A 21,632-nucleotide genomic window follows, 5' to 3' on the forward strand; every position below is an offset into this window, starting at 1 on the left:
GAAGTTTCATCAGTTCCTGGGGCAATGAGGGCAGCTTGAGCCTTCATAGCTTATAGCACCAACTACATCCTGGGCTCCTACTGCACAACTAGCAAGGGAGAAAGGTCAGGAAGCCCTTAATTAAAGAGAAAAACTACATCCAGAGTAAATACTCTAGTAAGGCAGATGCCAAGACACCAATAAAAAATTATAGTCCACACCAAGAAAAGGAAGCTATGGCCCTTTAAAGGAACAAGATAAGCCTCTAGATGACATAAAGGAGTTGAGAAAACTAATCATAGATGTTCAAACAAATCTTCTTAATAAATTCAATGTGATGGCTAAAGAGATTAAGGATATTAAGATGATGTTGGATGAGCACAATATGAATTTGAAAGCATAGAAATTAAAAATACTTTAGATAATATAATAGCAGATTTGAGGAGGCAGAAAAAAGGATTGGTGAGCTTGAAGAAATGGACTCTGAAAGTGAACATACAAAAGAACAGATGAAGAAAAGAATGAAAAAATTGAACAAGGTCTCAGGGAACTGAACAACAGCAAGAGACGTGCAAACACAGGTGTCATTGGTGTCCCAGAAGGAGAAGAGAAAGGAAAATGGGCAGAAGGAATATCTGAGGAAATAGTGGTAGAAAATGTCCCAGCCCTATTGAAGGACATAGATATCCATGTCCAAGAACACAAAGTACTCCCATCCCAAAATATCTGAATAGACCAGCTCTGTGACACATACTAATCAGAATGTTAAGTGCCAAAGACAGAGAATTCTGAGGGCAAGAGAAAAGCAATGCATAACATATAAGGGTACTCAATAATATTAAGTGCTGATTTCTCACCAGAAACCATGGAGGCAAGAAGACAGTGGTATGATATATTTAAGATACTATGAGAGAAAAACTTTAGCCAATAATCTTATATCTGGCAAGATTGTCTTTCAAAAATGAGGGCAGGTTTAGAGTAGTCACAAATAAACAGAAACTGAGAACATTTCTAACCAAAAGACCAGATTTTCAAGAAATATTAAAGGGTATGCTAGAGTCTGAAAAGAAAAGACAGGAGAGAGAGGCCTGGAAGAGAGTTTGGAAATGAAGATTATGTCAATAAAAGTAACTAAAAGTGGCAAAAGAGTGAGGAAATAAAATATGAGAGATAAAACCCAAATATTCAGGAATGAACTTAACCAACAATTTAGAGTACTTGTATTCAGAAAACTATAACTCAATGTTAAAAGAAATAAAAAAGGCCTAAATCAGTGAATGAACATTCCATGCTCACAGATTGGAAGACTAAATATTAAGATGTCAATTTTGCTCAAATTGAAATGTAGACCTCAATACAATCCTGATAAAAATTCCACCACCAGTTTTAAAAAATAAATTGAAAACATGATTATCAAATTTATGTGTAAGGGTAGGGGATCCTAAATAGCCAGAAACATCTTAAAAAGGAAAAGCGAAGTTGGAGGACTTTCATCTTCAGACTTTAAGTCATATTACCTAGCTACAGTGGCAAAAACAGTATGATACTGACATAAAGACAGATACATAACCAATGGATCCAAACTGATGGTTCAAAAACAGACTCTCACATCTATTGTCAAGTGATTTTTGACTCACCTGTCAAACCCACCCAGCTTGAGCAGAACAGTCCATTCAACAAATGATGCTGAGAGAACTGGATATCCATAGCCAAAAGAAGGAAAGAGTATCCCTATCTCACACCTTATCCAAAAATTAACTAAAATGTATAAAAAACCTAAATATAAAAGCAAGAACCATAAAGCTTCTAGAAGAAAATGTAGGAAAATATCTTCAAGACCTGGGGGTAGGCGGTAGATTCTTAAAGAAAATAAGAGGAGGACTGAGATGGACTACTGATGTTTAATGTACATAGAAGTTTTAATAAGCATTAATGTAAAAGTGTGGAAGTATGTAGAGTAGATGGTAACATAGTGAGTAACAGCTAGCTTATAAATGGAGATGTGGCTGAAAATGGTGGTCTAGGGATGTAAATGCCAATGGACAAAATGCTAGAGAATAATTTAGGAATTGAATAGCACAGTAAACCCAGTAGTAGATGAGAATTGTGGTTGATGGTACAGATGCAAGAGTGCCCTTTGTGAGCTAGAGCAAATGTACATCACTACTGCAGGGTGATGGGAATGTGGAGAAGCATGGGAAAAATACAACTGGAGGGACCTATGGACTGTGGTTAGCAGTAATAATGTAATATTCTTGCATCTATACCCAAGATGTACTGTGTTGATAAAGGGGCTAGTATGGAAAATCAGTGCCAAATGTACACTATGGATGTGATAACAGTTGATTGATATTATCTTAAAATCTGTAAAAAATGTTCTACCACAGCGTGGTATGTTGATAAAGGGGTGTTGTTTGGGAATTCTGCACATTTGCATGATTGTTTTATAAGTTTACAACTTCTGTCGTAAAAATGTATTTAAAAAATAATAATAGGGAGGGTTTGGGGAAATGTGAGAAAAGGACTATAATTAGTAATAAGATTTTGACAATATTCTTTCATAATTTGTAACAAATATCTCATGACTATTCAAGATGTTGGTGGAGGGTTGATGTCAGTACCCCTGTATGATGTAATGCATAGTTGCTTTGTAAGTCCACAAATTTTTATATACACTTATTGTTTATGTGTGTTTATATATAAATGATTTAAAGATAATAATAGTGTGGGTTGGGGGAAAATACTTTGATTAGTAGTAATATTTTGATGATGCTCTTTAATCATTAGTTAAAATGTTTAACAATAATGCAAGGTATTGGTGGTAGGGTAAGGTATGAGAGTCCTGTATGATGTTGTATATGCTTGTTTTGTAAGTTCACAACTATCACTATACATTTACTGTTGATGTATTTTTATGTATGTGTGATATATTCCAATAAATGAAAAAAATAAAATTTTTAAAAAACAAAACAAAAATTGTTTCCCCCTCTGCATAAGAGAAGCCTATCCTATTATTTTCCTTTGTGAAACAGGTTTCTCTTCCCAAATGGTTCAGCATTTCCATCAAAAATGTGTGGTAACCTAGGTATTGTGATTTGTTGAGCAATCTAATATTCTTCACCTTCTGATTCAGACTCTTGTTCTGCATTCTGTAACCATTCAACAAATTTCTTCATCTGGTTGAGAAAAACACTTTTGCCTTTGATGACATGTGCTGCTTTGTGCCATTTCAGTATCGCTTTTTCACTCAGGACATCAGCTTTATAAAAGATCACCACCATCTTCTGAAAGGCTTTAATGAAATTGATGTTGTCATAACAGTATTCCTGAACTTTCTATAGGAAGGGTTTGCTCTGCAACAAATTACTCGTTCTTGTTCCATTCAGCAGCATTCATTATACAGGTCTACAGAAATCAAATCACTGTTGTTTCTGGAAGATTGTTCCTCTTCATGCCTTCTTTGACATAGAACACCATCTTCTTGATAAGGCATTCTTGAGAAAAACCCTCTTGGAACTCCTTCTGGAGTTCCTTCCTGGTGCCCAGGACTTGCTAGACTCAGAGGAAGTCAGAAAGCTCCTTCAAACCTTCATCAGTGAAATATTTAACAAAATGATCCACACTTTGTCTGTTAACTGGAGAGAGTTCAAGCAGCTTCTTGTCTTCATTGGCTTTTCTCTAAGAGGAGATAACAGAGTTGGCATCTTTTTCTGCCACCCTGCTTTAAAAAGCTTGACAGCAAATGAGGTTGTGATGTCTTCTTTGACTAAGTTGTCAGTGAGGAGACTACTGAGGTTGTTGGCAGGAATAGTGCTGTTGACCAGCAGGATCCCCAGAAGCATTGCCAATTTTGTCTGCTCAGTTTCAGAAAAGGCTTATGAAAGAGGAGTTTTTTCCATTTCCTCCTCAATGCCTTTTCCTAATACTTGAGTCTCCTAATGAGTTTATCAAAGACCTGAGCATAGTTTCAGGTGGCTTAATGATCTTTATTTGCTGAGAACAGACATCATCTTTTTGCAGAGGAACATGCATAGATGATGGTCTTGTCACCACCATCTATGTGATTTCCTCCAGGGGCCAGCATACTGTCAGCCACCAGGATACTGAAGCATGTGTCTGTGTAGGGATGCTAATCTAATCTTGAGCCTGTAGATTCCAGAAACTTGGCTATAGCCTCAAGGTCATCACCAGCCTCATTAAGGCCCTGGGCAAATGTATCCCTAAAGATTGTGGGTTTGACTTTCTCTTTTTCATCTTTTTTTCAAGTTTTGAACCCCTGACCTGTTAGTACTGGCTTCTGATGCTTATTCATAAAATTTCTGTCCAAGGAAGTAGCAGTGATTCACAAGGCTGAAGACTGCAGCTATTATGGCAGCAGTGGCAGCAGTAGTGGTGGCGTCAGTACAAGTGGCAGACAATGGAGGAGTGAAGGACAGACACATTGACATTGCCACACTCTGCTACTTTTCTTTGTAGGCTTTCAAATTGTTCTTTATGTTCATCCAGTCTCCTTAATATCCTTTATCTCTTTAGTCATATTTTTCTTCAACTCCTTTAATTGACTTAGAATTTTTATGTGATTTTCTCTGATTATTTGCCTTAAATACTATGTCTTGTCAGAATTTTTGGTTTGTTCCTTTGGCTGGGCCATCTCTTCTTGTTTCTTAGTATGGTTGTAATTGTTTGCTGATGTCTAGACATCTGATTATGTTGGTGAATTTACTCTGGCCAATTTATCTCTCTTGCCTAGTGGTTTTGTTTCACAGCTACTCTTTGATTTTTGGTTCAACCTATTTAAATATTTAAAATTGCCCAGTTTAAGTTATCAAATAGGGTCAGGGACTCACTTAGGGGTCACAGATCCATTCCCAGGAGTTTGGGGCAAGAGACACATAAAAGTGATTATTGTCCTTGCAGCTTCCTAGCCTGCCGGCAGATTGTGCTCATTGGCAATCTTTCCACAGAGATGAATCTCTAACCCCCACTTGCCTGTGATTTTTTTCTGGCCAGAGCCAAGATTCAAAGTGGGCTCTGCTGGCCATATTCACTAAAGAGAAACCACTCTCTGCCTTCTGCCACACCCTCCCTCTTCCCAGAGGGAAGATATATGTTCCCCTCTCAATTTATCTCAAAGTGGTAGAAAAAACCACAGATTTTATCTACACAGTTTGCGGTGAGGGTGTGGGATGGGTGCTGTTCCAGCATGGGGATTAGCAATTCATAGTTTTCATTTTGGCTTCTCTGTCTCTTCGTACCTCATCTTTTGGGGGACACACAGCACTCTTCTGGTCTGCAGATCCCCAAAGCAAGTCCCTCAGACAGTTTTTTGCCCTTCCACCATTGTTTTTGTGAAATAGTTGTGCCCTTTTGTGTTTTCTCAATGGCTAGTGACGTCAAACTTCTTTTCATGTGCTGATTGACTATTGATATATCTTCTTAGGATCCTTTTCAGGAATCTGAGAAGGTCTAATCAGATCCTTTGCCATTTTTAAGTTGGATTATTTGTCTTTTTTTTGCTGCATTGTCAGAATTCTTTATATATTCTAGATACAAATCCTTTATCAGTATCTGATTTATAAATCCTTTCTCCCATTCTTGGGATATCTGCATTTCCTTGATAGTGTCCATTGAATCATGAAAGGCTTTTCTTTTTATGAAGTCCAGTTTACTCATTTTTCCTTTTTGCTTGTGCTTTTGGTATCATACTAAGGCTTCACCTAATCCAATTTCACAAAGATTTACTCCTACATTGGAATTTTCCTGCATGACATTGCAATGATGGATACAGGCCATTATACATTTTGTTAAAACCTATAGAGTTGTGTGGGACAAAGTGTGAACTGTAATGTAAACTATAGACCATGGTTAGTAGCAATGCTTCAATATGTGTTCATTAGTTGTAACACATGTACCACACTAATGAAGGATGTTGTTAATGAGGGAATGTGTGAGGGGGGGAGAGGATGGGGGTAATGGGAATCCCCTGTATTTTTGATAAAACTGTTTGTAATCTAAAATTTCATTAAAAATAAAAAGTTTTCTTCTGTGAGTTTTAAGGTTTTCTTTTAAAATAAATTTTTAAAAAAGAGTTATTCCTGTATTTTCTTCTATGAGTTTTAAATTTAGGTCTTTGGTTCATTTTGAGTTAATTTTTATGTATGGTGTGAGGAAGAGGTTCTTAACTTTTTTGAAACAGCAATAATTGATGTTTCATGAGAACAGATGAAGAAAGAGTAAAAAACATAGATTTATTTTTTCCTAGTGTGATTTTCCAAGGAGCCACATGAATTTCTGAGTTCTTCCTGCTTCTCATGAAATGTTTTTGGTTGTTGGGTATTAAAGTTACTATGGGCGGTGGACTTGGCCCAGTGGTTAGGGTGTCTGTCTACAACAAGGGAGGTGCGTGGTTCAAACCCTGGGCCTCCTTGACCCGTGTGGAGCTGGCCCATGTGCAGCGCTGATGCACGCAAGGAGTGCCGTGCCACACAGGGGTGTCCCCTGCATAGGGGCACCCCATGCGCAAGGAGTGTACCCCGTAAGGATAGCTGCCCAGTGGGAAAGAAAGTTCAGCCTGCCCAGGAATGGTGCCACACACACACGGAGAGCTGACACAACAAGATGATGCAACAAAAAGAAACACAGATTCCCGTGCCTCTGACAACAACAGAAGCGGATGAAGAAGACATAGCAAATAGACACAGAGAACAGACAACTGAGGGGGGGGGGGGGAGGAGAGAAACAAACAAATAAATAAATAAAGTTACTATGGTTTTCAACAAATCCTGATTCATCACTTACATATAATAGCTTACAGTGATAGCCCTTCATAGCCATTGTACACTATTTGGTTAGTTATGTTTGATATGGCACAAAAATAATCTGTACTGCCTAGAGTTGCATTTCAGGAATGAGCAAACTATTTTGTATGAGTTGTTACAACAATATGGAAAGAAAAACTAACTCACTGCTGCTGCTATTTGTTCCCTGAGTCCAAGGCTGTTGAATTTGAAGCTAATAAAGTAATCAACATGCTGAAGCAAATTTCTAATGTTTCCCTTTGTAGGGCTGTCTAGTTCTGGTGCAGTTGAGGGACTCAGGCCTGGTATAAGTTTTGGCAATTACAGATTCCTAAGGCCTAGATTGGTTTCTTTTTTATTTATTTGTTTGTTATTTTTTTCATTTTATTTTTTTCAAGATACATAGATCACAAAAAATGTTACATTAAAGATATAAGAGGTTCCCATATACCCTACCCCCCACCCCACCCACTCCTCTAAGTTCTGTAGGAAGTTTGCATTTGAGCTGGAGTGTGACTCAAAAACTTGTGCCTATTCTTTTTCTGAGCTATATCTGGGTGTACCCTTCAAAGCAGATGTCCTCTCTTAAATTCCTCTTTTGGTTACTTTTGACAGTTGGCCAGGTAACCGGTTAGGCTTGAATCCTCAGTTACCTTATCTAGTAGGTTATCAAAGTTTGTTAATTCTTCCTTCCTAGCAACTTTTTCATCACTTTATACTGCTCCCTCCCTATTCCAAATCCACATCAGTACCCACTCAGTTTTAAGCTCCCTGAAGTTCAGGATCATCCCTTTCATTTTTGTGGCCCCAAAGCCTAATAGAAAGGGTATATTCAATAAACCTTCATTGATCATCTTTACCCCACCATATTTGCTCAACTTTGAAAATGGGACTTACCCTTCTTTCCCAGAATAGAAATTGTAGTGCCAATACACGAAAAAGAAGGTGGCCTTTCTCCAAAGGAGCAGCCTTGCAGGTGTGGGTGTGACTAGATTACTTTGCACAAACATTTCTGTAAACACTGGATATGAGGCAAAATGAAGTAGGGAATTATCTCACCAGAATTCAATGATTGATTTTGGTGTGGATTTTTTCTGAAGGTTGTTGGGTCCATACTCTGGAATTTTTTCTCATCCAAAGTCAGAAATCTGTAACTTCAGTATCCCTCTCTGCTTCTAACCTGTGCTCCAGTCTTCCAGCTTTCCCATGCTCTTAGCCACATTCCCACCACACTTGTTCTTTGATCTCCCCTTGAGCATTCCACTTTTTTTCCACCTTTTTTTCTCAATGTTACTTTCTCTCTTAGGCTTCCTTTATTATCTACCCAGCTTGGATCCCATGCTTAATCTCATGAACTACTTTATTATCAGCATTTTTAGACTCTGCTCTTGTCTAAGACTTTTCATTTCAGACTGCATTTATTGCTTTTTTAAAAAAGATTTATTTATCCCCTTCCCCTCCCTGCACCCTGCTATTTTTGCCGTCTGTGTCCATTTGCTGTGTGATCTTCTGTATCTCTTTCTCTTTTTCTTTTCTCTTATCATTTTTTCTCCTCTAGGATTCACCGGGATTCAATCCTGGGGACTTCTGATGTGGAGAGAGAGTCCCTGTCAATTGTGCCACCTCAGTTCCTGATCTCTGCTGTGCTTCACCTTGACTCTCCCCTTTGTCTCTCTTTGATTGTGTCATCATCTTGCTGCATGATTCACTTGCACAGGCACTGGCTCACTGCATGGGCACTGGCACGCCACACAGGCACTGGCTCACCATGCAGGCATGCTTCCTCTTCTTCTTTTTCACCAGGAACCCCAGAGATTGGACCCGGGTCCTCCCATATGGTAGGCAGAAGTCCTATCACTTGAGCCACATCTGCTTCCCTGCATCTATTGCTTTAAGCTCCTACTCTTCCTATCCATTTTTTCCATTTCCTGAAATGTATTCTGTGCCACTGCTTGCAGAGCTTCCATGTATGTGCCTGGTTGGGTCCTTGTGGAACTGAAATCCAGCCCTTATTTCACTCATTTACCTAATTGACACAAACAAAACCCTATGGGCTCACAGGGAATCTTGCTGCCAAAGTGGCCTTTCTAAAGCATTTAATTATTTTATCCTTCTGCATAATACTCTTTAGTGGATTCTGTTAGCCAAAGTTAAAGCTCCTTAATATGAAATACCAGTGCTAACCCTCCCTGTCTCATCAGCCAAACTGGGACACTTTCTTTCAGGAAAGGAAGAGCTAATGATCTTATGCCAAGACAATAAACTAGGCTTTAATTATAGCCCACCATTCCACACCTTGTATTATTATGCTATAGTAATATTAAGCTGCTTGTAATTTTCTATATATACCATGTTTTTTCCACATTAGGAGGCTTTGATAGAATTATTTGTACCACCCAGTTTTGAATGTGAGGACATTTTGACTCCTTTCTCAATTTAAACATTAAAGGGTGAAATCAAAACATCTTCAAGGGAAAAATGACAAGATCAAAATATCACAGCCTATGTAATGATTAAAACATCTAATTCTGTTATTTTGTGCTCCTGTTTACTTGAATATAGTATTTTTTCTCCTTACAATAACTATACCTTCCTTTCCATTTTTCTGCCTTTCTCTAATTTATTTCTACTTACTGTTCAGGGCATCTCAGGGACCATCTGTTGCAACACTCATCTTTCTCTGAAACTTCCTGGTTGGACTCAGGGCCTATCATCCTGTTCCTATAGTACCTAGTATAGAGTTTTTTATTTTACCTTTAAAAAATGTGTCAAAATCCTTTGCCCACAAGACTCTAAGATTCTCTAGGTGGAACACCGTCTTATTTATCTTTATATCCTCAATTCTGAGCATAGTGCTTGACAAATAATTTCAATAAGTATTTGTTGAAATAGACTAATTGAAATTTCTTAATGTAATACAATTTATATGTAATACAATTTTAATGTAATACATTTATAAATGTGCTTGTCCTTTATCTCTTAGGGAGTTTCTTAGGATACTGGTAAAGATTTATACATATTGGAGTTTTTGTATGTTGAAATTGTAAAGCCTATTGTTAAATTATTTTTTGTACTAAAGAATCACAAAAATGGAAGCTACATACCCATAATATTCACTTATGTTCTGCTGAACATGTGAACAGTGGCATGTTAAACCTCAGTTTACTATGCCATGGCCAAAATTGTTCTGAGTGCTTGTTTGATGCAATGACGTGTCAGGAAGACCATTATATATTAGTTTTGCATTATTGCTTTATTTTCAGAGCTTTCTGATTTAGGTATTCTGAGTGAGCAGTGTTTAATATTATTTCAATTTTAAGTGTTTGTTTACTTTACAAGCTAATATGTTCTTTTTCCACCCTTGTAGAATGTTTCAGACGTTTAAAGAATGGTTCTGGTTGGAAAGATTCTGGCTTCCTTCACCACTTACATGGTCAGATCTTGATGATCACGATGGGCTCGTCTTTGTAAAACCTTCTCATTTGTACATGACAATTCCATATGCTATTGGCTTGCTGATTATCAGACATATCTTTGAAAAGTAAGTAGTGTTTTGTACCTTTTCTTCTCATTCTGCTTTTTGCTCCAACTCTAGAATAATAGAATCTTAGACTTGGTGAAGTCCTTATAGAATCTGTTGTTGAGTGTTTGGTACTAATAAACTTCCGATTTTTATGGAGCTCCCAGAGCTATTGTAAGATGTATTTAAACATCAGTATGCTTCAGATGACTACCTAGCTTAAAAGCATTCAATATGTGTATTTTTAAATAAAAGTACTTTAGGAAAAAATATAGAGGTTACAGATCACAGAGCTTATTAGTGTTATGGCAGTGCAGGAGTCCAGAGCTTTGGAGGCCAGTTAAGTTCACCTTCTACTGTGCCACGCTGTTTCACAAAGCATGTGCATTCCCAGAAGAGCAGTGTCAGAGGAGCCTATGACTAGGGGATGCATTATGCTTTTAATATGCCTATAAAATAACAAAAATGGCTCATGAAAGAACAAAATGAATATTTCTTCATCAGAGTGGTTTCTAGTTTTATTTAAAGTTTTAGAGTAGTTCTTCATCCAAAACTATAAGAAAATCAAAGAAAGAAATATAAATTTGTTTTCTCAGAAAAAATAAACGTCTTTTTCTTAATTTAAAGAGATATTATTTCCAACCCTTTTAGTAAAATTATTCTAATGCCATGATAATAGGATATGAATGTTCATTTTTAATCTCTGTAGTTGTCTCTATTTTAAAAAACAGTGTTATTGGCATATTCATTCTTTTGGAGCAAAAAGAATATTTGAATGTCATGAGTTGGAAAAACTTAAGACAAAATCTGATAAAGATCATTTTGTCCAAGATTAACTGTAATGTTTATAACCATTTGCAGGATCATTATATCAAGAATCAGTTCAACCAACTCTGTTTCACGGAATCTCTAAAATTTTTTATCCAAATTATAATTCTATTTGGGCCAATAATATGCAACTGGTGTTGGGGAAGAGAATACTTCTAAACACTGACTGAGAGTATTTGAAAAAATGTTTCTCCTTTTTGACAGTTAATTCTATTTTTTACTCACATATTTAGATTTGTCAAAGAATCCATGAAGTAAAATTTTGCTGCTACACTTTCAAATGAACAATTTAGTTTTTACTACCCTGAAATATTTGCTTTTTCTCATTGTGTCTGGTGATTTTTAAATTTGGCATTCAGGTCCCTTCTTTATTTCCTTTGCAGATTTCCTGCTTTTCCCTGCCTTGATTACTGGTGGACTGCTCCATTTTTTACTATTTGGTCAGGGCAGTGAACCAGAAAATTATTTTAGTTGCTAAAGCAGCACAGCTGTGGAGGGCCAACTTGTTTTCTTGGTCTTGGCCTCTTCAACTACAATCAGGAAGCAATCCAATCTTCTTTAAATTCCTGGGATCATTCTTGCTTCTTCTCAAGAGATTAAGTATAGTTGTATTATTTTTCGTGTGTCCTTATAAATTCATATTTCAATAACTCACTCTTAGCTTTTTTTTTCATTCTGTGATGTTACAGAAAACATGTATAGCTCCACTAATCTGATGTTGCTTTTTAAAAATAAGTTTTATTGATACATATTCGTAAAGCATACAGTCCATTCTAAGAATACAGTCAATAGTTTGATATAACCTCAGAGTAGTACATTCATCACTTCAATCAATATTAGAGCATTTTAAAAAATATATATTTTTTATTTATTTTTAAAAGATATTTAGATTACATTAAATATATAAGGACTTCCCGTATGCCCCAGTCCCCATACCTCACACTTTTCCTCACATTAACAACTTCTTTCATTAGTGTGGTATATTCATTGCAATTGATGAACACGTTTTGGAACATTGCCACTAAGCATGGATTATAGTTTACATTATAGTTTGTACTCTCTCCCACTCAGTTCTATAGATTATGGCCATATATATAATGACCTGTATCTGTCATTGCAGTGTCACTCAGGACAATTCCAAGTCCTGAAAATGCCCCTGTGTTACTTCTCTTTGTCCCTCTCCCTGCCTTCAGTGCCTCCAGTGACAACTGTCTCCATATTAATGATATAATTTCTTCCATTGCTAGAATCACAATAAATCTATAGTAGAATACCAGTAAGTCCACCCTAGCCCATATTTTATTCCCAAATCCTGAAGATTCTGGGGTGGTGATGCCTACTCCACCTCTAAGTGAGAGGGGGCTTCAATCCCATAGGCTGATAGATGGGACTCTCTTGCTTACAGCTGTAGACTCTCTCAGTTCCTTGGTGTGGTGGTTGTCCATCCTACCTTGTTAGGTGTACTAGGTGAATCCAATGAACAGAAGAGTAGGTGTTGCAACTCTGTTGAGGGTCAGGGCCCAGCTGGAACACGGACAGCCCAGAGATTCAAGTCTCTTAGACATACACCTACCAACTCCAGCACCAACTATTGGTTCAAATAAAAGGGACAGAAGAAGAACGTGTAGAGAAGTCATATCTGAGTCCAACTCTGTCACATTTGGGAGCACAAACTCCAAGGTAGGGCCCACTGGCAAGGCATCAACCTCCAGAGCTATAGGACCTGGGTGTCTCTAGAGTCCTCAGGAGCCCCAGTATTTGGGGTAGTATCTACTTTGGCAGTCTATGAGATCCTGATGAGATGTGCATAAGTGTTACCTCTGGGAAGACCTCCTGACTCAATTTGAAGTCTCTCAGCCATAAAAATTCATTTGTTTTTACCTTTTCCCCCTTTTATTTAAGGTCTTTTTCCAGTTGCTTTGCTCGTTGGTGTTTGGTATTAATCCCTTGGTGCCAGGTTGGCTCATCCCCAGGGGTTATGTCCCATGCTGGGGAAAGGTAATGCATTTATATGCTGAATTTGGCTCAGAGAGAGGCCACATTTGAGCAACATGGAGGATCATGAAAGGTAACTCTTAGGCACCCTACAACATTAGGTTACTTTGCAACTTCAAGAATAAAGGTTCATAGGATAGTCATAAATATCAAGGGTCCATCAATGGACACTAGTCATTGCCGGTGTACTTGGGTGATGGTTGCTGTTCCAACAGAGAATGTGGCAGAGCTCCCCAGGATGGAAATTCAATATTCTTTCAGTTGTTGTGTGAATCTCTACCCACTGGAGCAATGCCCCATGAACATTTGAACATATTTATTTACCTTATATGTATGCCCAGGGGAACTTCCTCCCATCTTTCGCCCATCACTGACACTCCACACCCATGATCTTTCCCCATCATAGTTGTAACTCTTTTGTGATCCAAAACTTCTTCAACAATGAAGCCAGAATATCACCAAATACAATTATTAGGAAAATGAAATAATGATAAGCTTAAACATAAGAAATAAAATACATAATAATTTAGAAAAAATAAAGTAAAAAATTGGGATTTAAAAAAAAATGTGAAAATTTTTTTTTGACGTTTTGTCTTTCATCACTGGAATATCTTCCGTCTTATATGTACAGTGACATTTTCTTCCATTTCTTCCCCAGTGTCTTACTTTTTTTGCATTTTGTCTTTAAAGAAGTTTTAGGTCACAATAAAGTCACGTCCAGAATATAGGGACTCTCATACACCCAACATCCTCTCCCTTTTCCCCCCTCCTATATCAATAACCTTTATCATATGGATGGTACGTTTGCCATGACCAATGTACAAGTATTGAAACATAGCTACAAACCATGGTCAATAGTTCACATTATGGTTTATACTTTAGACCACATACTTTTATAAATGTTTGATGAAATTTAAATGGCCTGTGTCTATCATTGTAAGATCATTCAGAACACTTCCATTGCCCCCTAAATACTCCCTCTTCCATCTATTCTATTCCTTGCTCCCCTTCCCCTTGGGGCTCATAGTGACCACCAAGATTCACTCCTTGAGGATAAAATTCATAGACACTTGCAACTATGCTGAGGGCTTGACACATTAGTCTGTCCTCCTGTCTTAGGAACTGCCCATGCTCTCAAAAGACACCCTCCCCTCTGTTTGAGAACATATCAGGCCTCCCCAGGATGGGAATCCTACTCCTTCCCATTCATTATGTGGGTCTCCACCCACTGATACAACACACTATGACAAAATGGTCACTTGCACATTCTCTAGAAGACTACTCCAGGTGTGTCCTGTCCCAAATGCCCCCACCCCCCATCCAAAATCCTAAACAGGTAACCCTTCCTTGTCATTTTGCCTAAAGAGCTTTCTCAACATTGTAGTGTTAACCACGTACCCACCAATCTCCCGTGTTCACGCGCTTCCTCCCCCAGCGCTCTCTCCACTTCCATCAACTGTCCAACCCCTCCTTCCCAACCTAAACCCCTGTCAAGCTTGCATTGCCCAACCCAATGTATCACTATACCCCTGTCATATCCTAATTCATATCAGTGAGGTCATGTAATATTTGTCCTTTAGTGCCTGACTTGCTTCACTCAACATAAGGTCCTCAGGATTCATCCGAGTTATTCCATGTGTTACCACTGTATTCCTTCTTACAGCTGAGTAATATTCCATTGCATATATATACCACATTTTGTTTATCCATTCATCAGTTGGTGGGCAGCTAGGTTAATTCCAACTTTTGGCAATAGTGAATAGTGCCATTGTGGACATTGGTATGCATATATGTTAGTGCCTTTGCTTTCAATTCTTCTGGGTGTATACCCAGCAGTGGAATGACTGTATCATATGGCAGATCTATAGATAGTTTTTGAGGACCTACTGAACGGTCCTCCACAATGACTGGACCATTTTATATTCCCACCATTTTATATTCCATTTTATATTCCAGCAGTGCATGAGGGTTCCCATTCCTCTACATCCTCTCCAACACTTGTAGTCCTCTGTGTTTTTAACAGCCATCAGTCTAATGGGTGTAAGATGAAATCTCATTGTTGTTTTGATTTTCATTTCCCCAATAGCTGGAGATGTTGAGTGTCTTTTCATGTGCTCTTTAGCCATTTGTATTTTTTTTGTGGAGAAGTGTCTGTTCAAATCTCTTGCCCATTTTTTGAATGGGTTGTTTGTCCTTTTATCTTTGAGATTTAGATTTCTTTATATATTCAGGATATTAGGCACCTATCAGATATATGGTTATGAAATATTTTCTCCCATTGGATAGGCTGATTTTTCACTCTTGACAAACTCCTTTGAGGTGCAAAAGGCTTTAATTTTGAGGAGGTCCCATTTATCTATTTTTTCTTTTACTGCTCGTGCTTTGGGTATGAAGTTCATGAACACATTTCCTATTACAGGATCCTGTAGATGCTTCCCTATGTTGTCTTCCAAAGTCTTTATGGTCCTGGCTCTTATATTTAGATCTTTGATCCATCTTTAGTTGATTTTTGTGTAAGGTGTGAGATGGTATTCCTCTCCATTCTTTGCATATGGATATACAGTTCTCCCAGCACCATTTGGTGAAGAAGCCATTCTCTCCCAGTTGAATGGACTTGGTGGCCTTGTTGAATATCAGATGACTGTATATGCCAGATTCTATATCAGAACTCTCAATTTGGTTCCATTGGTCGGTATGTCTATCCTTATGCCAATACAATGCATTTTGGACCACTTTAGCTTTGTAGTATGTTTTAATGCCAGGTAGGGTGATTCCTCTGATTTATTTTTCTTTTTCAATATGTCTTTGGCTATTCAGGGCCTCCTGCCCTTCCAAATGAATTTCATAGTTAGTTTTCTCAATTCAGTATAAAAACTGTTGTGCTGCTTTTTATTGAGATTGCATTAAAGCTATAGATTAGTTTGGGTAGGATTGAAATCTTAATGATATTTAGTCTTCCCATCCATGAACAGGGAATGTTCTTCCACTTACTTAATTCTTTGATTTCATTTAAGGGTGTTGTGTAGCTTTGTGTGTATAAATCATTTATATCTTTAGTTAAATTTATTCCTAGATATTTGATTTTTTTTACTTACTATTGTAAATGGTATTTTTTTCTTGATGTCCTCCTCAGATTGCTCCTTATTGGTGTGTAGAAACACTACTGATTTTTGCGCATTGATCTTTTTTTTATTAGCAAATTTTTATAGTCTTTTTTTTTTAAAGATACATAGATCACACAAAATGTTACATTAAAAATTATAAGAGGTTCCCATATACCCCGTTCCCCACCCCCCCACTCCTCCCACATCAACAGCCTCTTTCATCAGTGTGGCACATTCATTGCATTTCGTGAATACATTTTGGAGCACTGCTACACTGCATGAATTATAGTTTACATTGTAGTTTACACATCACATCCCCAGTCCATTCAGTGGTTTATGGCAGGATATATAATGTCCTGCATCTGTCCCTGTGATATCATTTAGTCCAACTCCAAGTCCCAAAAATGCCCCCTTATCACACCTCTTCTTCTCTCTCCCTGCCTTCAGCAACTCCCATGGCCACTGTCTCCACATCAATGATACAGTTTCTTCCATTGCTAGAGTTACAATAGTTCTATGGTAGAATACCAGTAAGTCCACTCTAATCCATATTTTATTCCTCCATCCTATGGACCCTGGGATGGCAATGTCCACTCCACCTCTAAATCAAGAGGGGCTTAGATCCACGTGGCTGAAGGATGGGATTCTCCTGCTTGCAGTTGTAGACTCTCTCAGGTCCGTGGTATGGTGGTTGACCATCCTCACTTCCCTGTTAGCTGACCTGGGTAACTCCAATAAACCAGAGAGTAGGTGTTGCAACTCTGCTGAGGCTCCGGGCTCAGCTGGCACATGGACAGTCCAGAGATTCAAGTCTCCTGAGCATACACCAACCCCAGCACCAACCACAAGTTCAGTAAAAGTGACAGAAGAGGCATGTGTAGAGAAGTCACATCTGAGTCCAACTCTATCACACTCAGAAGCACAAATTCCAAAGTAGGGCCCTCTGGCAAGCTACTGAACTCCAGAGCCATCTGCCATGACTGTAGGACCAGAGTGTCTCCATGGCTCTCAGGAGCATCATTACCTGGGGTTGTATCTGCTTTGGCTGTCTTTGGGATCCTGCTGAGACATGTGTAAGTGTGACCCCTCTGATGACCTCCCAACTCATTTTGAAGTCTCTTAGCCATATAAACTCATTTGTCTTTACCATTTCCCCCTTTTATTCAAGGTCTTTTTTTATTTGCATTATCAGCTTGGTAGTAATCCCTCGCACAAGGGAGGCTTATCCCTGGGAGTCATGTCTCACACTGGGGGGAAGATAATGCAATTACATGCTGAGTTTGGCTTAGGAAGTGGCCACATTTGAGCAACATGGAGGCTCTCAGGAGGTAACTCTTAGGCATCCTCCAGCAGCAGGCCTAGTTGGAATTTCAAACACACAGGCTCATAAGCATAAACGTCAGTATCAAGGCCCCATCATTGGACCATCCTTCTTCACTGATCTTTGCCCTTGCACTTGGGGGATTATTGCTGTTCCATGGAGGACTACAACAAAGCTCCCCTAGCTGGAAACTCAGTACTCCCTCAGTTGTCATGTGTAAATCTACCTACTATGACAATACCCATGAATATCTGAATATATTTATATACCCTATTACACATACATGCCCTGGAGAACCCCTCCTACCCATGCGTCCCCTGTCAGTGACACCACATACCAGTGCTCCTCCCCTGCCATAGTTGAACCCCTGTGTGTTCCAAAACTTCTTCAAAAGTGAAGCCTAATATATTGCCAAATTCAATTAGTAGGAAAATGAAATTCGTAATGATAGGTTTAAAGATTAGAAATAGAATACATAATAATTTAGAAAAAGTAAAATAAATTGAAAAATATATTCTGGTATTAAAAAATGAAAAATATCATAAAACTTTGTTTTTGACATCTCTCCTTTCATCACTGTAAGAGGTGTGTTGCCCTGTATGTATTGGGCAAGGCAATCTCTTCCATTCCTTCCTCAGTGTCTGCATTCTTTTTTAAAAAAAATTTTTAATTTTGTCTTCAAAAAAGTTTCAGATCACAGTAAAGTCACATATACAATATAGGAGACTCCCATATACCCAATATCAAACCCTTTTCCCCCTTCCCCAGCAATGATCTTTTTACATGTGGATGTTGTATTTGCTATAGCTAATGTACAGATATTGAAACATAGCTATTTACCATGGTTCCAATATGGTTTACATTATGGTTTATATTTTAGACTGTACACTTTTATAAATTTTTGGTTACATTATGGTTTACATTATGGTTCACATTTTAGACTATACACTTTTATAAATTTTTGGTGAAATGTGACATGGCCTATATCCATCATTGTATGATCTTGAGGAACACTTCCATTGCCCCCCAGTTACCCTCTCTTCCATCTATTCTATTCTTCTCTCCCCCTCCCCTTGGGGCCCACAGTGACAACCAAGCTTCACTGCTTGAAGGACAAGATTTGTAGATACTTGCAGCAATGCTGAGGGCTTGACACACAGACTATCCTCCCGCATTGAGAGCTTCCCATGCTCTCAAGAGACACCCTCTCCCTGTTTGAGAAGATTAGGCCTACCCAGGATGGAGATGCAACACCTTCCTGTTCATTGTATGGGTCTCCACCCACTGATATAGCACACTATGACAAAATGAGCACTGACACACTCCCTAGAAGCCTGCCCAGTTGTACCCTATGCCAGATGCCTGCCATGAAACACCTTAAACAAGTAACCTTTCTTATTATATTTTCTAAAGCATTTTCTCAACATTATCGTTTCAGCCATGTACCTGACAATCTCCCGTGTTCAGCTGCTCCCCCCAAACCCTCCTCCCAATACCATGGACCATCTGGCCCATTCTACCAACCCTAGCACCCCTCAAACCAGCAAAGCCCCGCCCAATAGTATCCCTATACCCCGTCTTATCCCTTCAGTGCACAACTACTTACTTCTACTTTATAGATTTCACCCATATAGGCGTCAGCTAATGACCTTCCTTCCCCCCCGCCACTTCCTGTAAGCTTATTTTCTAGTCTTTAGCTCTCTGAGACAGCTTGATTTGCTTAATTCATATCAGATAGGTCATGTAGTATTTGTCCTTCAATGCCTGCTTCACTCAACATAAAATTCTCAAGATTCATCCATATTATCCTATGTGTTAGTACTGTGTTCCTTCTTACAGGTGAGTAGTATTCTGTTGTATTTATATACCACATTTTGTTTATTCATTCATCTGTTGGTGAGCATCTGGGTTGATTCCAACCTTTGGGAATAGTAAATAAAGCTGCTATGAACATTGGTGTGTATATATCTGTTTGTGTTCTTGTTTTCAGTTCTTCTGCATATATACCCGGGAGAGAATCACTGGGTCATATGGCAAATCTATAGCTAGTTTTTTGAGGAACCTCCAAACTGTCCACCAGAATGGCTGGACCCTTCTGCATTCCCACAAGCAGTGGATGAGGGTTCCCGTTCCTCCACATTGTCTCCAACAGTTATAGTCCTCTGTTTTTTTAATAGCCGCCAGTCTAATTCTAATGGGTGTAAGATGTTATCTCATTGTAGTTTTGATTTGCATTTCCCTAATAGCTAGTGATGTTGAGTATCATTTCATGTGCTTTTTAACCATTTGTGTTTCTTTTTTGGAGAAGCGTCTGTTTAAATCTCTTGCCTACTTTTTGAATGGGATTGTCTATCTTTTTATTTTCAAGATATAGGATTTCTTTTTATATGTTGGATATTAGGCTCCTGTCAGATATATGGTTACCAAATATTTTCTCCCATTGGGTAGGTTGTCTTTTCACTTTCTTGATAACTCCTTTGAGGTGCAAAAGGCTTTAATTTTTAGGAGGTCCCATTTATCTATTTTTTCTTTGACTGCTCGTGCTTTGGGTGTGAAATTCATGAAGCCATTTCCTATTACAAGGTCCTGTAGATGCTTCCCTACAATTTCTTCCAAGGTCTTTATGGTCTTGGCTCTTATATTTAGATCTTTGATCCATCTTGAGTTAATTTTTATAGAAGATGTGAGATGGTAATACTCATTCTTTTACATGTGGATATCCAGTTCTCCAAGCGCCATTTGTTGAAGAGGCCACTCTCTCCCAGTTGAGTGGGTTTGATGGCCTTGTCGAATATCAGATGACTGTATATGCAAGGATCTATATGAGAACTCTCAATATGGTTCCATTGGTCAGTATCCTTGTGCCAATGCCATGCTGTTTTAACCACTATAGCTTTGTAGTATGTTTTAATGGTGTACAGAAATTCTACTGACTTTTGCACTTTTATCTTATAACCTGTGACTTTTCTGAACTCATTTATAAGTTCTAGAAGCTTTGTTGTAAATTTCTCAGGACTTTTTATGTATGGTATCGTCTGCAAATAGTGAAAGTTTGACTTCTTCCTTTCCGATTTGGATGCCTTTTATATCTGGTTCTTGCATCAGTGCTTGAGCAAGTATTTCTAACACAGTGTTAAATAGGAGGGGTGATTTTGGGCATCCTCATCTTGTTCCTTATCTTAGAGGGAAAGATTTTAGATTTCACCATTGTAAATGATGTTATCTGTGGGTTTTTCATATATGCCCTTTATCACGTTCAGAAAATATCTTTCTATTACTATCTTTTGCAGTATTTTTATCAGGAAAGGGTGCCGTATTTTGTCAAATGCTTTTTCTGTACCTATAGGTATGATCATGTGATTTTTTTCCTTTGATCTGTTTATGTGGTATATTACATTGATTGATTTTCTCATGTTGAACCATCCTACATACCCAGGATGAAACCCACTTGGTCATGGTATATAATTCATTCGATGTGTTGTTGAATACTATTAGCAAATATTTTGTTGAGGATTTTGGCATCTAGGTTCATTAGAGAGATTGGTCTGTAATTTTCCTTTCCTGTGGCATCTTCGTTTTGCTTTGATATTTGCTTTGATGACATCATAGAATGAGTTAGGCAATGTTCATTCTATTTCGATATTTTAAAAGATTTTAAGCAGGATTGGAGCTATTTGTTTCCTGAGTGTTAGGTTGAATTCATCTGTGAAATCATCTGGCTCAGGGCTCTTCTTAGTAGGGAGGTTTTTAATGACTGATTCTATCTCTTTATTTGTGATTGTCTGTTGAGTTCATCATTTTCTTCTTTCATCATTGTACATTGCTTGTGTGTGTCTAGGAATTTGTCCATTTCCTCTAAATTATGCTTCTTGTTGGCATATAATTTTACAAAGTTTCCTCTTATGATACTCTATTTCTGCAGGGTCAGTGGTAATATCCCCATCCTCATTTCTTATTTTGTGTATTTTCATCTCTCTCTTTTTCTTTGTTAGCCTTGCTAAGGGTTTGTCAATTTTACTGATATTCTTGAAGAACCAGCTTCTGGTTTTCTTTATTTTTTCTAGTGCTTTCATATTTTCTATTTCATT

The 21,632-nt window shown here is 38.1% G+C and overlaps 1 protein-coding gene and 1 pseudogene across 1 annotated transcript in view; one reads left to right on the forward strand and one right to left on the reverse strand.

The window, feature by feature from the left end:
* CERS3 (ceramide synthase 3) overlaps positions 1-21,632 on the forward strand; it is a 189,430-nt gene that overhangs the window by 47,014 nt on the left and 120,784 nt on the right. The window contains exon 2 of the mRNA XM_058294623.2: positions 10,144-10,317. Coding sequence (XP_058150606.1) covers positions 10,145-10,317 — 173 coding nt within the window. The 5' untranslated portion in view covers position 10,144. The remainder of the gene's footprint in view (positions 1-10,143; positions 10,318-21,632) is intronic.
* On the reverse strand, positions 3,087-4,291 carry LOC101424621 (eIF5-mimic protein 1 pseudogene; annotated as a pseudogene).

Source organism: Dasypus novemcinctus, chromosome 3 (genome assembly GCF_030445035.2).
Source record: "Dasypus novemcinctus isolate mDasNov1 chromosome 3, mDasNov1.1.hap2, whole genome shotgun sequence".
Lineage (NCBI taxonomy): Eukaryota > Metazoa > Chordata > Mammalia > Cingulata > Dasypodidae > Dasypus > Dasypus novemcinctus.